Source organism: Tenrec ecaudatus, chromosome 6, assembly GCF_050624435.1.
Source record: "Tenrec ecaudatus isolate mTenEca1 chromosome 6, mTenEca1.hap1, whole genome shotgun sequence".
Classification (NCBI taxonomy): domain Eukaryota; kingdom Metazoa; phylum Chordata; class Mammalia; order Afrosoricida; family Tenrecidae; genus Tenrec; species Tenrec ecaudatus.
Window position 1 is genome coordinate 50342727 of NC_134535.1, and position 18643 is coordinate 50361369.

Genomic DNA, 18643 nt, shown 5'->3' on the forward strand with positions numbered 1-18643 from the left:
GTTTGCACCATACAATATGAGTCAGAATTGACTTGATGGCAGTGATTTGTTTGTTTTTTTTTTTGGGTTGTTGTTGTTTGTTTTTGGATGTGGTCAACAAGAAATCTTACTGAATTTAATGAGATGGCCACAGAGACTAATTTGATGGGTTTCTCTAGAGTTGGTTCTTAGACAAGTTTGTTTTGGCTGTGTAGCAATTAGTGAAATTGTAAAAGATGCTTACATTTAGTATTACCTTGTGCTTCAGTTTACTATAAGTCTTTGAGTTACATTTCTTTCCTCCCAAACATTTCCTTTTATAAAATTCTACACAATTATATACTCTCCCACTTAGGGTCATTATGAGTTGGGATAGGCTTGATTACAGTGGGATTAAGTTTTGATTTTTGGTGAAAGGAGACTGTCAGATTAGCTTCTATTTGTAAAAAAAGAAAGAAAGAAAATGCCACAAATTGGTAATAATTGAAGGATAAGAAATAACTTGATTCCTTATATTGTTTAGTTTCTCCTTGTTATTATGAAGTAATTCTTTGACAGACCTTACACATTTCTTATCTGGGTTATTCCAACAGTTGGCTGACTGTCCTTTTCCAATCTACAATCCATTTTCAACACAATAGGAGTGATTTTTTCCAAAACCTCATTCAGATCACATGACACCTTTGCTGTGAACCCTCCAACAGAATTTTAGTTAGCTCGGAACAAGAGCTAAGAACACCCCCGAGGCCAGGACACCATGGACTGTTTCTTCGCCCAAGACAACTATCTGCTACTCTCCCCGCACAGTCCACTCGGAGCACAGTGGTGTCGTGCTGCTCCAGGTGGTCTTTGTCTACATTTTTCAGATTTTATGGTAGTTTGCTCCCCGCCTTCTGCAGGTACTTTCCCCAAGGAAACTAAGCCTGATCACCCGAAAGAGCCAGAGCAGCCCTTTACCTACACGTTCACCCCTCTTCTAGCCTTTCTCCTATATTTGTCTCAATATATAGTATATAGCTGCCTCTATGTTGATTTGTTCAACCCACTTTTAAGCAGAATACAAGATCTTAGCACTTGAAAAGCTTAGTATAAAGCAGGTGCTCAATAAACATTTGTTGAATGAATGAAATATCTGATTATGTTTTAAGACACTTTAGTATTCGAGGGATTGCATTAAATAATAATTAGAGAAATCCATTTTAAAAATAGCTTTCTTAGGTTCATGGACATTGGTGTGAAGCTTCAGTGTTTTGGTTTTAGAAGATCACTCATTAGAATAATCAGAAATGGTGACAACATATTGTTTCCTACTCAGTACTTTTAGATTTACTAGTTCCACAAGAAATGGGAAGATAAAAAGACTGAGGTGCAATTTAAAATTTAAATTAAATGACATAATTTGGGTTTAGTGCTTCATTCATACAAATAAACTTAAGCATGGATTTTTTTCTAATGACAACAAAGATAATTTTTTTTAAACTTAAAAAAATATTTAAAAATGTAAGCATTTGACTACCATAAACTCAAAATTCCAATATTGGGAAATCAAATTTTAGCTGTTGCTTATGAATCATCCTGACTGAAATATTTTCATAAAGATCGAAGACACACACACAATGCAGCTTACGAGCATTAATAGTTTTGAGAGAAAATGAACAGGAAAGAAGATATTTTTACAGAACCTCTATTAAACCCAGATGCATTTCTTTTACATTGTGCTTCCACTCATGAAGTAGATTTAAAGACTTACTAACCAAAAGAATATTCCATTTCCAGGAACATTTTATATTGGAATATTGATATTCAAGGAATAAAAAATCAAAAAGGATATTAAGAAGAATGCTGCATTCTTTACATCTCATCCAATCATTCTCACTTTAATAATACTTTAATACTCACATGGAATTTTATGCAACTCATTCATAAACTTCTCCTTCAGCTTAGAGAACGCATCTTCTTTTCCTTCCCCGGGACTGGCCGGCTCAGTGGCATTATTCGCCAGAGCAGGTGCAACTGTGGTGACTGGCGGAGCTGCCAGGGCCTCATGATGACTCTCGCTCACCATCTTTGGTCCAGATGAATCTGGGAGGGCAGAGATGCAAAGAAAGAACAATTCAAAATGGCTTAACTGATCCCACATCAAAGGTATACCAAAGATGAAAACGCATCCGAGAGTGCACCTGCTCCCAGGGTAAATAGTCTGTCATTAGCATATTACTTTATGTTGGTTCATGAAATATTCATGGAGCCACAGTGGAGAGTCCTCCCCAGAAGGTAAGACCAGATGCAGTTGCTGCATAGCATTCTCTCCCAACAATACTACGTAACTGCCATCTATTAGTTATTTATACAGCCCATTATTTGACACGCAGATTTAACCACTAGCCCATATCTGACTTAAATGCATATAAAGCATTTCCTGACAACATACACATCTCAACCCCAAACACCCTGTGTTTTCTAAAAGGAAAAAAAAAGATCAACTATCTGTCTTGGAAATGTGGATAAATAATGCCATACATTGAAAATGTTAGTGGACTTCAAAGATGGCTACAAACTATCCTATTTAAACATTGATGCACTAAGGTATCATGAATGTGGTTTAGAAAATGGTTTTTGAATCTCATTTATTGATGGTAGGTTTAACTGCCATACTTTTTTTTTGACATTTACCTTAGACAATACTCTGATCAATAATTCACTTGTCTTGCTGGGAGGTAAGACACTGTAAATGTGGTGCGATTGATTACATATATCAAGGCACTGATGATGCTAATGAACACATAACTTATCTGTTGAATTCTCACTATTTAATTTTATTTTCTTATTTGATTCGCTAAATAATTATTTAGAGTCTATCCCTAAAATAAACCTCAAAACAATAGACCTATTCCTTAAACCAGTCAATGAAAATTCAATCCTGAGATCAGAAGCATTCTAATCATTTTAACTAGCAAAATGAATTTTGACAAGGCATTTAACCTCTTGACATCTTCATGTCTAAGGAGCCTGCCCTTGCTAAAGATTTCTTAGTGAATTTATAAGGTAAGTGCTCTGTAAATGTAGTGACGGCTGTCGAGAGAGGTAAAAATGAAGCCATTCCCCAATGTAAAACTACTCTGGACTTTAATAATTTTACTGTGTAATTTAAGATTTCAGGCTATGCTAATGAAAGAGTCAGCATGACACTGAGCAGGAATAAATAAAAGCAAAAAGGACAGTAGGAACTTCATAGTCTTGGCAGGAAAGTTGATACACCCATAAAGCCCTTTTGATCTGCAAACAAATGGAGATTGCCAACAAAAGAGAGGAGACTTTTATACATTCAAAACTTTTGTGAATTGATTTTGCATACTCATATATTTGGGGAAAGCACCTTTGAAAATAGAATGATCACAGATGCTTGGGATTCTTATGATAGTCTTAATCAAAGTTTAGAGATTTTAAACCTCCTGGAATGAGATCAAGGCTAAGGCTTATACATTAAATAATCAATTTTCCCTTGCCAGATAAATCTTGAAGCCCTGGTAGCAGAGTTGTTATGCGTTACCTACATTAAGCAGTTTGAAGCTATCAGAGTCTCTGTGGGGGAAAGATACGCCGTTCTGACCCCATACAGAGTTACAGCCTCAGAAACTCATAGGGGGAAGTTCTCTATATTACTCTTTCTGTATCTTTATTTTTATAATAGGAAAAGTGCACATAATAAACCATTTGCAAATTCAACCATTTTGTTATGTATAAATCTATGACCATGGTTACCTTCTTCATGTTGTGCAACTAACTATCAGCTCCATCCTTTCCCCAAACGTTGCCACCACTATGAACAGACATTCTTTTTTCATCCTCTTTACCCACTCTCATAACTATTAGCAAGTTTGAGCAGCTATACATTTGCCTGGTTTCTATATGAAAATGTTTTCAGGTTCATTTAGGTTGAGTATCAGCGCTTCACTCTCTTTCTGGCTGAGTAACGGGCAATTGCATCGATCACACTTTGCTCTTCCAGCATCTCTTGGGAAGCATTTAGGTTGTTTCTTTCCGCCTTTTGGCTGTTGTAAATACCTCTGAAACAAACACTAGTTTATAGACTCGCTTAGCACTCCTGATTTCAATTCTTTTCAGTGTGTACCCAGGATTATGATTTCTAGGTCATATATACCTTTAATGTTTGAGGAAATGTGTCCCCACCCCCACAGCAGTTGTACTATTTTGCATTCCCACCACTAATGGTCAGATAATCACTTTTAATTTCAATATTGATTAAACCTTTGATTCCCCACTGTCATTGTGTGCTGTCAAGTCTGCTTATGGCTCATGCAAAACAATAGCAAATAAATGACAGTGCCCCTCTAGGGGGGAGTAGGCCAGCCTCTGTGGATTTCTAAGGCTGAAAATCATTCCAGGAGCATACAGGTTCACAGGTCTCCTGCAGGGAACTGGCAGGTTTGAACTGCTGACCTTATGGTTGGCAGCCGAATGAGTAACCTATTGTGCCACCAAGTCTTCAGTTCTGAGCCAGGGTAACCCAAGGTGACAGACTAGAGCTGCACCATGTGATGTTTAGGCTGCAATCTTGACAGGACCCATGTTCCTAGTCTTTCATGCGTGGAGTAGCTGTGTGGGTGGGAAGTGGCAATATTTTAGTGGACATCCTAGCACTTCAATAATGTGCTGCTGGGGGCTCTTTGACCTTTCTGCTTGCAGGTACTAATATAATAGTAAAGAATAAGGTGCAGAAGATCTGAGATCTTCTCTGTTGTTCCTTTTCTTAATTTCTACAATAAGGAGATTCACACCAAGTATGCCAGGTCTCCATGACTGTTGAAAGGAGCCCTGTGGGGGCTGTGGCCTCAGCGCCGGCTGCCAGTGGCATGGGGGGCGGTCTACACTCACTAGCTGCTGGAGAAAGACAGGCTGTCTGCTTCCATCAGCGTTTACAGAAACCCGATGTATGCTTGCTCTGAGCCAGCGTGGCCTCAATGGCAGAATTACAGGGATTCAGTGAGCTATTCTATGCAAGGAACTTAGCACAATGTCTACCATCTCAGTTTGGTCTGTCTGTCCATTCATCCATCCACCATTTATCCTAATAGTACTCGGCAGCCCTAGAATTTTCCAGAATGTACAAACATTTTATTAATTTTATTTGAAATCATTCCCCAGAGATGTATCCTGATTTTCTAATTTGTCTTTTCTTAGGAACTCATTTCCCTGAAAAATATTAACAATCCCCTTTGTACTCAGTGGCCCAAGTTAGAGGAAATTATTGTTTTTGAAAATAATGTTTAGATTTTGTGTGTACAAGCAGACTAAAAGATACATGCACACACAGTTATAAATGTTTATGGAACATTAGTAGGCGTTAATTTACAAACTGTAGGAAGCTTTGTCCTTCTGCTATGACAAGCACCATGTAGGTCATATGCATTGATTCTTATCACTATATATGAGTTGAGGATATTTAAGACCTTATGGTTTACTGTGGGATTTAATAGGAATTTTTAAGTAAAATAAAGATGGCTAGATACAGTAGTTCTAGCATTAAATTAAAGGCATAATTCCTAACTATGTTCAATTTTTTTTTCAATTTTGCAATGGGGCATTACTTCTTGTCTTCTATTCAGTGGTTACCGGCACATCACTACACGAATTGCTTTTAGCTTGCATCCATGCTGATGGCTGGGTACTTATGTCACGTTGGTTGTTAGATATGTCTTATACCAGCTTATTATAGAACATGAAGCATTTAACATGTAACTTGAATGACCTAAAATACTGCAAGAATAAATAAGGCCTTTGTTGAATAGTTAACATTTAGTGATTGTCTTCTCTCCTATGCCGTAGTGTGTGTGACATTGGTGACTCAAGGAAAAGTGCTCATATTTTAGCCAAGTCTTAAGAAAATGGCAGCTAACTATGAATGACTTATCTATATACTAGTGTATATATATATATTCTGTTTAAGTTATCGATTGATATCTACTTAGCCATATAATCTTACACTAAACCCAAGAAACAAGCATGAGTGCTCCATTCCACAAATGAGGAAATGAAGGCATAGTCAGAAAGTTTAAGTACTTGGCCCAAAATCAACAGTGATAATTTATGGCGTTTGTATTTGAAGCTAGGTGTTTAAGCCACCAGAGCATAAGGAACTTTATATACTTTAAGGGACATGGATTCCATAATACAGTCTTTTTTTTCTTACAGAATTTTTTATTGCCATCTATAATAAGAAAATCACTTTACATACACATAATTCTCTGCCGATTTGCTATACACCAAACACAGCTTCCTTATTCAAATCATTGCCCTTATTATGTGTGACGTGCTCTGATATATTCAGCACTACTCAGTTCTTTTTCTCTAAAAAATTCTAATTTTACTTCCAAATTGTGCATGTGATTTTCACAATCCCCCTGCGATTTGAAACCTGCAGTTTGGAAAAACACTACAGAAGGGGGCACGTTGCAATATAATAACGCCAAAAGAGAATGATAATAACTAACCCCAAACAAACCCACTGGGATTGAGTTAATTCCAACTCATATCTTGGTTGGAGGCTGTAAACCTTTCCAGTCACAGACACCCCTATCTTCTCTCCTAGGGGTGACTGATGGGTTTGAACCATCAACTTTGTGTCAGTAGCCTGCCACTTAATGGACAGGGCCTCCAGAGCTTCTTAATAAGAAGTAAAGATAGACTATTAAGCTACCGTACAGCAAGGAGTGCCGTAAATTTTAAACTATAATTACAACCCTGAAAAGCCATTGAAGATTATTTTCCAGGGGACACTGGCACTTGGAGAGGTGAACTGGGGTGTCCCACACAGATGTCACCCACTTGAAGGTCCTTCCTGCTCTTCCACGCTCATCATCACACTTAAGTCTACTAAACAAATCAGTGCTTTGAATAGGTTTATGGTTTAAAACTAGGTTTTACTAGTAAGTGGAAAACAGAAGTCATCTTGCTAAGAAGAAACAGCATACTTAATGTTAGACGTAGTTATTTTGTTCACTGAAGTGGAATTAAGGATCCTGGAACACACCAAGAGATAGCCGACTGGATAAATAAATTCACTTGTAAAAGAAAGTCAGCAAAAAAGGCATCAATGAGAGATTCCCTGAGAAGATGTAGGAATTCCCCCCTCCCCCTCACGGAGGCAAACACCCTACTTCCCCACAAGAAAGTGCTCAGGCTTTCAAATCACCAAAGACCCAAACGTTAAAATGGCAGTGATATCTATTATTTATATATTGGGCTAAACACAGGTGGTGAAGGTGAGGAGAAGGGAACTGGGTACTTGGGAGGGAGCATCCATTGAAATGCTTTGTAGAAGAGAAACCAAGAGAGGACATTGAAAAGCTTTAGAGGGCTTCATTCTTTTAGAAATTCACAAGAGACAAGTATCGATGTGTACAACAGTTCAGTATAAGGATGTCTACGATAGAGCTACTTATAATACCAAAAGTACTGGAAACTGTGTAACAGAAAGACTTCTGAAATGATAATAATCCATAAAATCATGTTATTAAAATAATCCTAAAGGTAAATTTTTATAAACCTGGGAACATGTTAGAGTTGGATAAAAATGCAGATTATGATTTTATAAACTGAATTTTATTTCTTTAAATTAAAAGTATATAGAAAAGAGGATGGAAACGTATTTAAATATGCTACAATTTTTTCAAGTGGTAAAATTCAGCTTTTCTTATATATATTTGTATATTTTCTTATACCTATATTGTGTAAATAATATTGATATATTATAAGCCTGAATTGCTTTAAATTACCAAACAAAAAACCAAAAACCAGACAAATCTTGGAAAGTACCTGTTTTGCCCTTGAGAAAACTCATTCCTTTCTGATGTACAGAACAGATTTAAATTCTTAATGTTATTTTTTTAAAAACTACCTTAAAATATAATGCAAGAAGCAACATCTGAAGAATAAATGATTCGGCTAAATATTTAGGAGAGTAAACAAAAGGGCCACTGGGGAAAATACATTCTAGGAAAAAATTGTCAAGGTATCATAAAGGTTAATATTTTGTGCTATTACATGGGGAAAATTAGGAGTTGGTTACCATGACAACTCCCTCTGTCCTATTATATTTATTCTTCTTAGTGTGATTTTAATTATGTCTATCTCTGGGTCCACAAATTGATATAGATTTCTTGGATATTTTAGGATTATATAGTGAGGGAGTCTACTATACTGCATAAACATAATGATTTTTAGAGAAAGCATTATTTCCATCTTTTACAATCCATGCAAAATTAAGTAGCAAACAGGAGAAGGTAAAAGAAATATTGAAAAAATTATGATGACTAAATACATACATTCTACACCAAAAAGCCTAACGTGAAAATAACTGTGCTTGGAGTAATTATTAAACAGTCTGGAGAGATAGTGGACTGTATTTTTGATGTTGCAATTGGAATTGAAGTGATTTAATACTATCAAAATTTCATGTGACTTACTAGAGATGTAGCTGAATTTTGTTGTCAATGCTGTGGCAGATCTCTTCTCCCCAAAGATCTCTTTCAGGAAAGAGGCTCCCAGTTCTTTCCTGCCGTTTCTGAGACTGCTGTCTCTGGCAGCTAACCGCCAGTCCTTTAGAAAGCGTCAGCCTTGGCTAAATGGCCTTACCCCACTCAGCATAAAGCCACCTTCACCAGGGGGCATCCCTCATGCATTGAATTGTAGTACATCCAGCCCCTTGCCTCATTTGGGGCATATCTCAAAGGCCCAAACCTTGGGTGGTGCAAATGGCTACAGGCTCAACTGCTAACCAAATGGTTTGACGTTGGAGCTCACTCAGAATGACCACAGACCATGAGCCCTGGGACACGGTATGGCGCCAAGCTCTATCAACTGTGGGGGGGCCTGTGAGGTAGAGTCCATTCAAGGGAAACTTTTTTGTTTGCTTGTTTGTTTTACTTTATTTCATCCCACTCTCATGAAAACACAATAGGATGAACTATTGTTTCTTCTAACTGCAGCTCAGTTCAGCATCTCTGTCTAAACCTATTTCCTTGACGACCTTACATGCGAAGTATTCCTCATTTAACATCTACCTGACTCATCTTCCCAGGAAACCCAACCTGGGAAAGCTTTCTGGGGAAAAAATGAGTCACTATCAATGTTTCATTTACTTTCCCCCAAATCCATGGATTTTTTGCATTATGTAAAACACTTTATTTTGTCTTCTCCAGCTACTCTTTGACATTTTCTATTCAGCTCTTTTACGTCATCATTTCATCCAGTCCCTTTAGCTTACTGTATGTTCAAGAGCAAGTTTCAAAGTCTCTTGATATCGGTCTTTTTTTTGCTTTCTCTCCTTGTTATTTAAAACATTATTTTTTATTGGGGGAGTTTACAGATATTCTTACAATCCCTAAATCAATTATGTTAAGCGAACTTGTACAGATACTGACATCATTATTTTCAAAATATTTTCTTTCTACTTAAGTCCTCTGACATCAGCTCCCTTTATTCCCTCCTTCCCCTAACCTAACACCCTTGTGAATGCTTCATATATATATTATTGCTTTTTAATATCTTATACCTTCTGATGTATCCCTTCACCCACAGTTCTGTTACTCATCCCCCTCGAGGGGGTTATGCAGCCATCACTGCTCTCACTCCCCCCTCCCTCTCCTTCCCCACCCCCTTCCTGTACCCTGACGGGAATCATTACTCCCAGTACTGTTTCTGAGGGGCACATCTATCCTGAATTCTGGATGTTGAAAGCTCTTATCTCTACCAATGTACTTAAGCTGGACTAGCAGGATTTGAGGGGTCAAATTGGGGCCATGATAGTGGGGGAAGGAAGCATTAAAGAACTAGAATGGTGTGTGCTTTGTCAGTACTAAACTGCACCCTGGATGAGTCCTCTCTTCCGTGAAGGAATGTTCAATCACCTACAGATGGGCTTTGGGTCTCTACTCTGACCCCTTTCCTTCACAATGATATGATTGCTTGTTTTGGATCTTCTGATACCTGATCCTGTCGATGTCGACACCTCATGATCACAAAGGCTAGTGTGCTTCTTCTATGTGGACTATGTTGCTTCCCTGCTAGATGGTTACTTGTTTAACTTCAAGTCATTAAGATCCCAAATGCTGTATCTTTTAACATCCAGGCATCATCAGCTATCTTCACAACATTTGCTTATGCACCCATTTTGTCTTCCATAATTGTGCCGGGAAGGTGAGTATCACACAGTTCCACGTTATTAGAATAAAGTGTTCTTGTTTTGAGGGAAGACTTAAGTAGAGGCCCAAAGTCCATTCACTGTGCAATAAGGGAATATTAGTAGATTATCAAAATCTCTTTCTTGTATGCAGATGTGTACATGTCAGGGTGGAGGTGTATATTTTCTCCAGTTAAATGAGATAATTCCTATGGGGGAAAGAAGAGGAAAGAAAGAGAATATATGATCCCTAGTTGCTTGACAAAAAGGTTGGTAATCCAAACCCACCAGCTGCCCTGGCGAGAAAGATGAGGTGCCCTGATAAAAATTTAGTCACAGTAAGTTCTCCCTTACCTATGCCAAGAAATTTGAAAGATCGCTCCCTGGCTATCCACATACATCCCCCTTCCAAAGAAAGGAAAACAGAGAGAATGCAGAAATTATTGGACATTATCAGTACTATCACTTGTAAGTAGAATTTTTGCTGATGATATTTCAAAAATAGTTGCAGACAGAGAAATTCCATAAGGTTCAACCAGATACCGAATAGGACACAGAATAGGGATAAAATTGTTGATGTCAGCAAATCTTGGGTGAAAATAATATATGCCAGAAAGACGTTTTCTGCCTTTCATGGACTATTCAAAGACTCATTTGTGTGGATCCTAACAAACTACGGTGACCATTGGGAAGCGGGGATTTCAGAACACTTCATTGTGGAACCTCTGGAAGGACCAAAAGGCAGTTGTTGAAGAGGACAAAGGTGTACTACAAGGTTGCAAATCAGGAAAGGTGTCCATCAGCACTTAAAATGTTAGATTATCTGAAGAATCTAACAAGGCTTGGAGGAAGGCTCATTAAACTTTTAATATGCAGACAACACACTTTGCTTGTTGAAAGTGAAGAAGATTTGTAACACTCACTGATGATGATCAAAGACTGCAGATTCAGTAGGGATAATACTTCAACATTTAAAAAAATCCTCACAGCAGGATCAATAAGCATCATCATGGTAAATGAAGGAAGGATTAAAGATCGTCAAGGATTTTACTTTATTGGTGTCCACAATAAAAACCCACAGAAGCAGCAGTCAAGAAATAAAAGACAGTGATGGGGGAATCTGCTGCCAAAGACCCCTTCACAGTGTCCGAAGGCAAAGTGATCCCGGAGGACTAAGGTGTGCCTGACCCAAGTCATGGTGGTTTCAGTCATTACACACACAGATGAAAGCACGGCGATGGATAAGGAAGACCCCCAAAATTAAAATTGTGGGGTTAGTGAACAAAATGGAATATACCATGGGCTGCCAGAAAATGAACAAATCTATGTTGGAAGAAGTACAGCTAAAATGCTCCTTAGACATAAGGATGGTAGTAGCCCTGGCGGCATAGTGGTTTCAAATTGGGCTCTTAACTGCCAAGTCAGCAGTTCAAAACCACAAACTACTCTGTGGGACTTAGAGAGGGCTCTCTACTTCTGTGAAAAGTTAATCTCAGACACTTACATGGGCAGCTCTATCCTGTCTTAAAGGTTCTCAATGAGTTGGCAGCAATTCCTGGCATGAGTTTGGTTTTTGGAGTGTTGGACACGTTATCAGCTACTAATCATTGGAGGGGGATGTCATGCTGGGTGAAGTTGAAGGTCATTAAAAAAGAAGACTACCAATGAAATGAATTGATGCAGTGGCTGAAACAACGGGTTCAAGCATAACAATGAATTTAAGATGGGGTTAGGATAGATCACCTAGGTTAGGTTTTGCTCTACACAGAGTCAGCCGAGTTGGAATCCAGTCAATAGTACCTAACAACATATGCGAATTCAAGGGCAGTTCACGAGCCAAAACCAACGACACTGTTTGGCATGAAAGATGTGTGAGGCCAATAATATGCTCTAATTCAGGAATTTATCATATGATATAATGTGAGTAAGTTGATGTGTAAATGGGAAAGAAGCATACTCATGGTCATGGGGTTAGTATCCGGCGGGGCCTGAGCTGACATCTATAAACACTGTACAAGAACATCTCTGCAGATACTCCACGTACTCTAGCCTGGTTTTCCCATTCGAGTTTAAGTATTTGAATTTGAAATACTAATGTTTTATGGTAATCTGAGTATTTGTACCTTATAACCAAGGAATATAAGAAGTGAATCATGTGTGGGTACACTAGGCATGTTAACTTTTAGAACATCTGATTTTAGAGTCGGAGATGATAGATTCTGTTACTACGGCTTTGTTTTCATCCATAACTAGATGCGCTTGTGGGGATTAGTGATAGAGTTGATGATAGAATGCTAAGGGACTCCCCTCTTGTAGGCTTGTGAAAATGCTAGAAAGACTAATACATAGTTGAAAAGAGTTTTGAATGACTACAAGCAGTTAACTGAATACACACACCTTGTCCCTACATTTTTTACCTTTCTGAAAGAGAAGTTGCCTTGTAATTGAGGGGATCTTACTGTTATTGTCTGCTAGAGTGAGTTGTTATCATATAATTATTCAAATAGTGGGTGGGCTATGCACCCACCCACACCCCAATTGTGCTCTCCCCCTACAGGTTGTTTTTACAAGTGCCCTATGCTAATTTTTAAAATAATAGCATACTGCACGTATACAAATAACTTGTCGTTTTGGTGGGAAGTCATGGTTCTTAAAAAGTATGTGCTATTTGTGTGAAAATTGAGCGTTTGCCTGTGCACCGCAAAACAATGTGGTTTGCATTTTCTTCGGTGTTTCTTCCAGCAAATCTTCTCAACGCCAGTTGAGGAAGTAATCTGAATCCGGATTGTTGTCGGAAAGTCTTCCACTGTCACATAATCACATCACATCTAAAAGGACGAGCGCATAGCTGCCAGGGAGGAGATTTGGTGGAAAACAGCAGAGCCCTCTCTTAGGAGAGGCACAACCTCCTTGTAGGCACCAAGGGCAGTACTTTGAGAAGAAACACTGGCATCATCAACTCTGAGGGGAGATCGGATTTATAGGTCTTCATTAAACACTACATTGTTATTTTCCTCTTTTACATGCTTAAATGTCACACCAAAATGTCTGTATAGCTCTGAAAGATCTTGCAAAAACACAAAACAAAATTTAGACTCCTATAAAACTCTTTATGACAGTTTAATTGGCAGCATATTTTTAATTGTATTTAATGCACCAAACAATGGTGCATCTTGTAACTCATCATTTCTTGCTAGTTGCTGTGGAGTTGGCTCAGGCTTATGGTGACAGAGTACATGAAATACAGGCATCCTGAAGAATTAAGCAAACACAAGCATATTGTTCACAAACAATGCATTGGAATGTAATAAACTTTATAAAATGTATCATTCCCAGATGATCATATTACACTTAGAAGTTGTAGTGAACATAAATTTCAGAAAAACGAAGTAAAATAAAAATGAAACCATGAGCCAAGAGAAAACTATATTTATTGCTACTTTATTTCCCCCTCAGGCCTACATCATAGGGAATAAAAGACTGAAAATAAATATAATAAACCCATTACATATCCTATGAACAGAACTACTATACTAACAAGACAGAAAGCCAAGAGGTCCTATGTGATATCAAAGCTTTCCACTTACCATTGAGTAAATCTTAAAATATATGCAATTAGAACCGTTTTTAAAATACTTTATAAAACCTTATTTAAAATAAATTCACAAATTTAATACATTTTGGTGTCAATAATTAATTTCTCAACGGATGAACTATTTTATTGCAGTTTTCAAAGCTATCGACTTTAAAGTACAAAATAAGACCAAACCGACTGCCATTGAGTCAACTCCAGCTCCTGGCCGCCACCCTCCACAGGGTTTCGGCGACCGAGCATCTGTACCTGAGCAGACAGCCTCTTCCTGCTCCCACGTAACGGTAGGCGGCTTGAACCACCAGTCTTGGAGGTAGCAGTCACATGCTCTAAACCAGCGGTTCTCAACCTGTGGGTCGCGACCCCTATGGGGGGGGTTGAACGACCCTTTTACAGGGGTCGTCTAAGACCATCGGAAAAAACATAAATATTTCACAATATATAATGACATATTGTTTTGTGATTAATCACTATGCTTTAATTCTGTTTAATTATGTTCAATTTGTAACAATGAAAATCCAGCCTGCATATCATATTTACATTACAATTCAGAACAGTAGCAGAATTACAATGATGAAGTAGCAACAAAAATAATTTTATGGTTGTGGGTCACTACAATATAAGGAACTGTATGAAAGGGCTGCGGTACAAGGAAGGTTGAAAACCACTGCTCCAAACCATAGCACCACCAGGGCGCCAACTTTAAAATAATGGGGAGAAAGTACTAATTGGTAATTACTGTGCAGTGTTTCATCTGTTGTGCATGGTTGGCTAAGTGTCACAACTGACTTGGTGGGCCTAACAATGACTAATAATGGCGAGTGTCTATGACTCGTTAAGTTTATAGGGCTCGCCTTGCTTTAGTAAAAACAGGCAGGCTCAAAACTGTACTTTGTAGTGTTTTCAAAACGATGAAGTCAGAGTCCCATCCCTCCCTCCCTCCCTCCATTCCTTCCTTCCTTCCTTCCTCCCTCCCTTCCTTCCTCCCTCCCTTCTTTCCTCCCCCCCTTCCTTCCTTCCTTTCTTCCTCCTTTTCTTCCTTCCTCCCTTTCTTCTTTTTGATAGAAAAGTTAAACATAGAGATGCAATAGAATTTTCTACAGGTTAATTTGACATGATGCCCAGGGACTATTCATAGTGGATCAAAGTGTGCCTGATCCAAGTCATGATATTTTCAATGGCCTTGTAGAAGTTTACAAATGTTGGTCAATAAGGGAGACCAAAGAAGTATTGACTGATTGCAATTATGGTGCTGATGAAGAATATTGAATATTTCATGGATAGAACCCTGGTGGCATAATGGTTTCATGTTGGGCTTTGATCTCCAAGGTCAACAGTTCAGACCTACCCGTGACTGTGGGTGTAAGCAGTGAAATAAAGAGTTAATCTTAAAACCCATAGGAACAGTTCTTCCCTGTTTTACAGAGTTGTATCAGTTACGGGAGAATGTTTGGTACCGTATATACTCGAGTATAAGTCAAATCGAATATCAGCTGAGGCCCCTAATTTTACCACAAAAGCTGCATTAAAAATAGGCTGAAAAACTAGATGGATACATGAGTATATATGTTTTTATTGACAGAAGGATAAACAAATCTGTGCTAGAATAAGTACTATCCGAATGCTCCTTGGAAGCAAGAATGGCAAGATTTGTCTAACCTATTTTGGGCATGTTAGCAGGAGGGCCGAGTCCTTTGAAAAGGACATCATACTTAGTAAAGTGGAGAGTGGGTGACAAAGAAGCAGCTCAATGAGGTGAGTTGACAGTGTCTGCAACAATGGGCTCAAATATTGGTGATGGTTGAGCGAAAGTCCAAGGCTAGGGAGCGTTTTCGTTTTGTACACGGCATCCCTGTGAGTTGAAATCAACCACAAAAACACACTCATTGTATACAATATTAATTGAAACGAGTTTTCTTTGCTGGCTGTAAAGTAAGAAAAACTGGTTGCTTTTGGCAGTTACTGAAAACATACAGTTCAGCTGTATTAAGCCAATTGGCTCTCAGAATGTTTTCTATAGAAGTAATGGATAAATAATTGGAAATTCCTACTCTCTAGGGTTTTGCTGAAATTCTGCTCTGAACTCTTGCTGTTTCTGAGCTGGCGGCACTTGAGAGGAAATCTAAGCTCGCAACCCAAAGTCCTCTTTTATCAAACGGTGTTCAAACTGTCACTGTTTTGTCATACAGTGAAGCAGGGCTTTCCAATCAATCAGTGTACAGCTCAGATTGTGGTAAATATGATGATGGAAAATGCTGCCGTCTGCCAGCTAGAAATAGTAAATTAATAAATAAAGATAACCAACACTTATTTAAGCACACTACTCGGCATGGATAGTTATGAGCACTTTGCACATCCAGGCTCACTCAATGCTTACAAAATAATCCCCATGAGTCAGACAATATCATTAGCCCTCTATTTCAAAGGGGAAATCATGTCCAAGGTTGTTTAGTCAGTGAATATTGGAGCCAAAATCTAGATGGAATCCGGCAAGCCCTAGAGTCCATGGAATTCTGCCTGGCTAATAAATGAAGAGACAAATATTGAGCAAATGACTAAATTGAGTGCCTACAATGTGTCTGACATGATACTAGGTGCCCTGAGTAATTCTCAGGTAGTTCATTCACCATCTGTATGCGTGGGGACACAGCCATACACAGATGTTTAAAATCCAGAGTTATGTACGTTAGTAGAAATGGTGGGAGACCGCACTGAGAGAACACACTACACAGAAAACTAGTGATATGAAAATATCTGAACATAGCAGGGCTGGAAACTAAATTTATATGCTAAATATGACAAATACAAAGCATAAAATTCTACCTTGTATTGTGTGCCCGCTAATTAATCTGGGAACCTGAGACATGAGTCAATAATATCTACAATTTATAAAATATAAAGACCATTGTGTCTCTTGTTAACCTAACAGTTTTCCCCTCCTTTCTTTTATTAATGGATGGAATTACTAGTATGGACCTTTTGAATGTAAGTTTGCTTTTTTTATATTTTTCTCCCTTACAGCCAACATAATCTTTTAAATTAATTACTTATTTAAGCCTTCTGCTTCACAAGTTACATTTTATCTTCTTTTTAATAATTAAACTGTTTATATATATTATTTTTCCCAGATAATTACCTCTCTAAGGAGATTACCTTAGTTTTAGATTGTAAGTATATCATCAATAGTCTATCATCATTCAGAGTAATCTCTTCAGTGGTTGGGTTAGGCTAGAGCATGTGATTCAATTTGGACTTCAAGTGATGTAAGTGGACATCTATTGGATGCCTTCTAGGAAACTTTTTTTTAACTCTTAAAGTGAATTAGCATTGGACTGGAATGAATATTTGAAAAGAAGCTACCCTCTTGTGACTGGTGGGGCATTATCCCCACTCCCCAACTTCTCTCCCCTTCTATCCTTTTCTTCCTTCTTCTTTACTTTGTCTCTTACAGGGAATTGTATTTTTTCTGTTTTTCCAACAAGTTGAGTTTTGAGGCAGTTAGCCCGACATCAATGCAAACTTTTCATATACACAGGAAGCAACATCTTCTGCGGAGTGTTAGCTTTGGTTGCATGTTGACACCTGGAACTGCTTGAAGCCCCAGGGGAAACTAATAAAGGAAAATAATAAACTAATAAAGCTTTATGGGGAGTAGAACTAAAATTAGTAAGGAATTATGTCCTTCATAATGGTGTTGAACTGCCATATGAATTAAACCGAGGACTACTGTGATAGGTATGTTTATTGTGCTAACCTGGTCAATAGTCACATGTGGGATTAATAAGGTTGCAGTTTGATTGGAGAACAGAGAGCTAAATGGCTCGGCAAGGCCTGCCTCTCTCTCTTGCTCTCTGGGAAACGGACCAGCATGCAGCCGCTGTAGCTAGTTCTCCGCCTCAACTTGTGAGTTACCCGTGGGACAGTCAGCCCGTGGATCATGTTGCTCGAGCTTGAGGTTCAAGCCCCACTTTGCCATGCTGCTGGTGTGCACATTGCTTGTGCTTGGGAGGCATGTGGATCGTTTTGCATTGCTTGAGTTTGATATCCTATCCGGGTCTGCTTCGCTAAGCTCCTGAGCTGCTGACTGTTGGTGACCCACCCCACTGTTTGCTGCCTGTGGGCAGATTGCCTGAACTGCTCCAGGAAAGACTCAGTGGTTTGCTTCCTTGACCTTGGACCCAGCAGCCCATGTGAGTTGAAGGACTTCAAATATATTCCACAGAAGTGAGTTGAACTGAGCCCTCTGTACTGCTGTGTGGACTAATTAGCTGTTATATTCCTTCGTGCTGTATAAATCTACTATCTCTCTCTCTCATCTATCTAATCATGTGCCCTGGTTTTGTTTCTCCAGAGCACCCTGCCTAACACAACTACTGTATCGTACATTTTTGTAATGGGAATAATATATTGCTAAATGGTCTAGCCCATATACCATGATTTATAATACGATTTTCACAGGAAGAAATTAGAAGTGGCCTTTTCTATAGGCCAGTTTTCTCTTGTGTGATATCAACTTGACTTCTTGTTAGTGCCCCTTAGTTGCCTAGTTTTTGGTTCTCCCTGGATCTAAGACAGTGGTTCTCACCCTTCCTAATGCTGTGACCTTTTAAAGCAGTTGTGGTGACCCCAATCATAAAATTATTTTTGTTGCTACTTTCTAACTGTCATTTTGCTACTGTGATGAATCAGCTGACCCCGTGAAAGGGGCGTTCGACCCCAAGAGGTTGAGAACCACTGGCCTAAGAGGAGACATTCATTACGTTTGCGTCAGGGCTAGAGCAGGACTGTCTTTTGCATCCATCCAGTAAATTATTTTGAAGTGCAGTGCTCTGCACCTTAATGTGCTTGATAAATATAAACAGAATTGATTT

At 38.6% G+C, this 18643-nt stretch overlaps 1 protein-coding gene across 2 annotated transcripts in view; it reads right to left on the reverse strand.

The window, feature by feature from the left end:
• SYT1 (synaptotagmin 1) overlaps positions 1–18643 on the reverse strand; it is a 627530-nt gene that overhangs the window by 259741 nt on the left and 349146 nt on the right. For both annotated transcript variants that reach the window (XM_075551237.1, XM_075551236.1), the window contains exon 3: positions 1879–2061. In XM_075551237.1, coding sequence (XP_075407352.1) covers positions 1879–2044 — 166 coding nt within the window. In that variant the 5' untranslated portion in view covers positions 2045–2061. The remainder of the gene's footprint in view (positions 1–1878; positions 2062–18643) is intronic.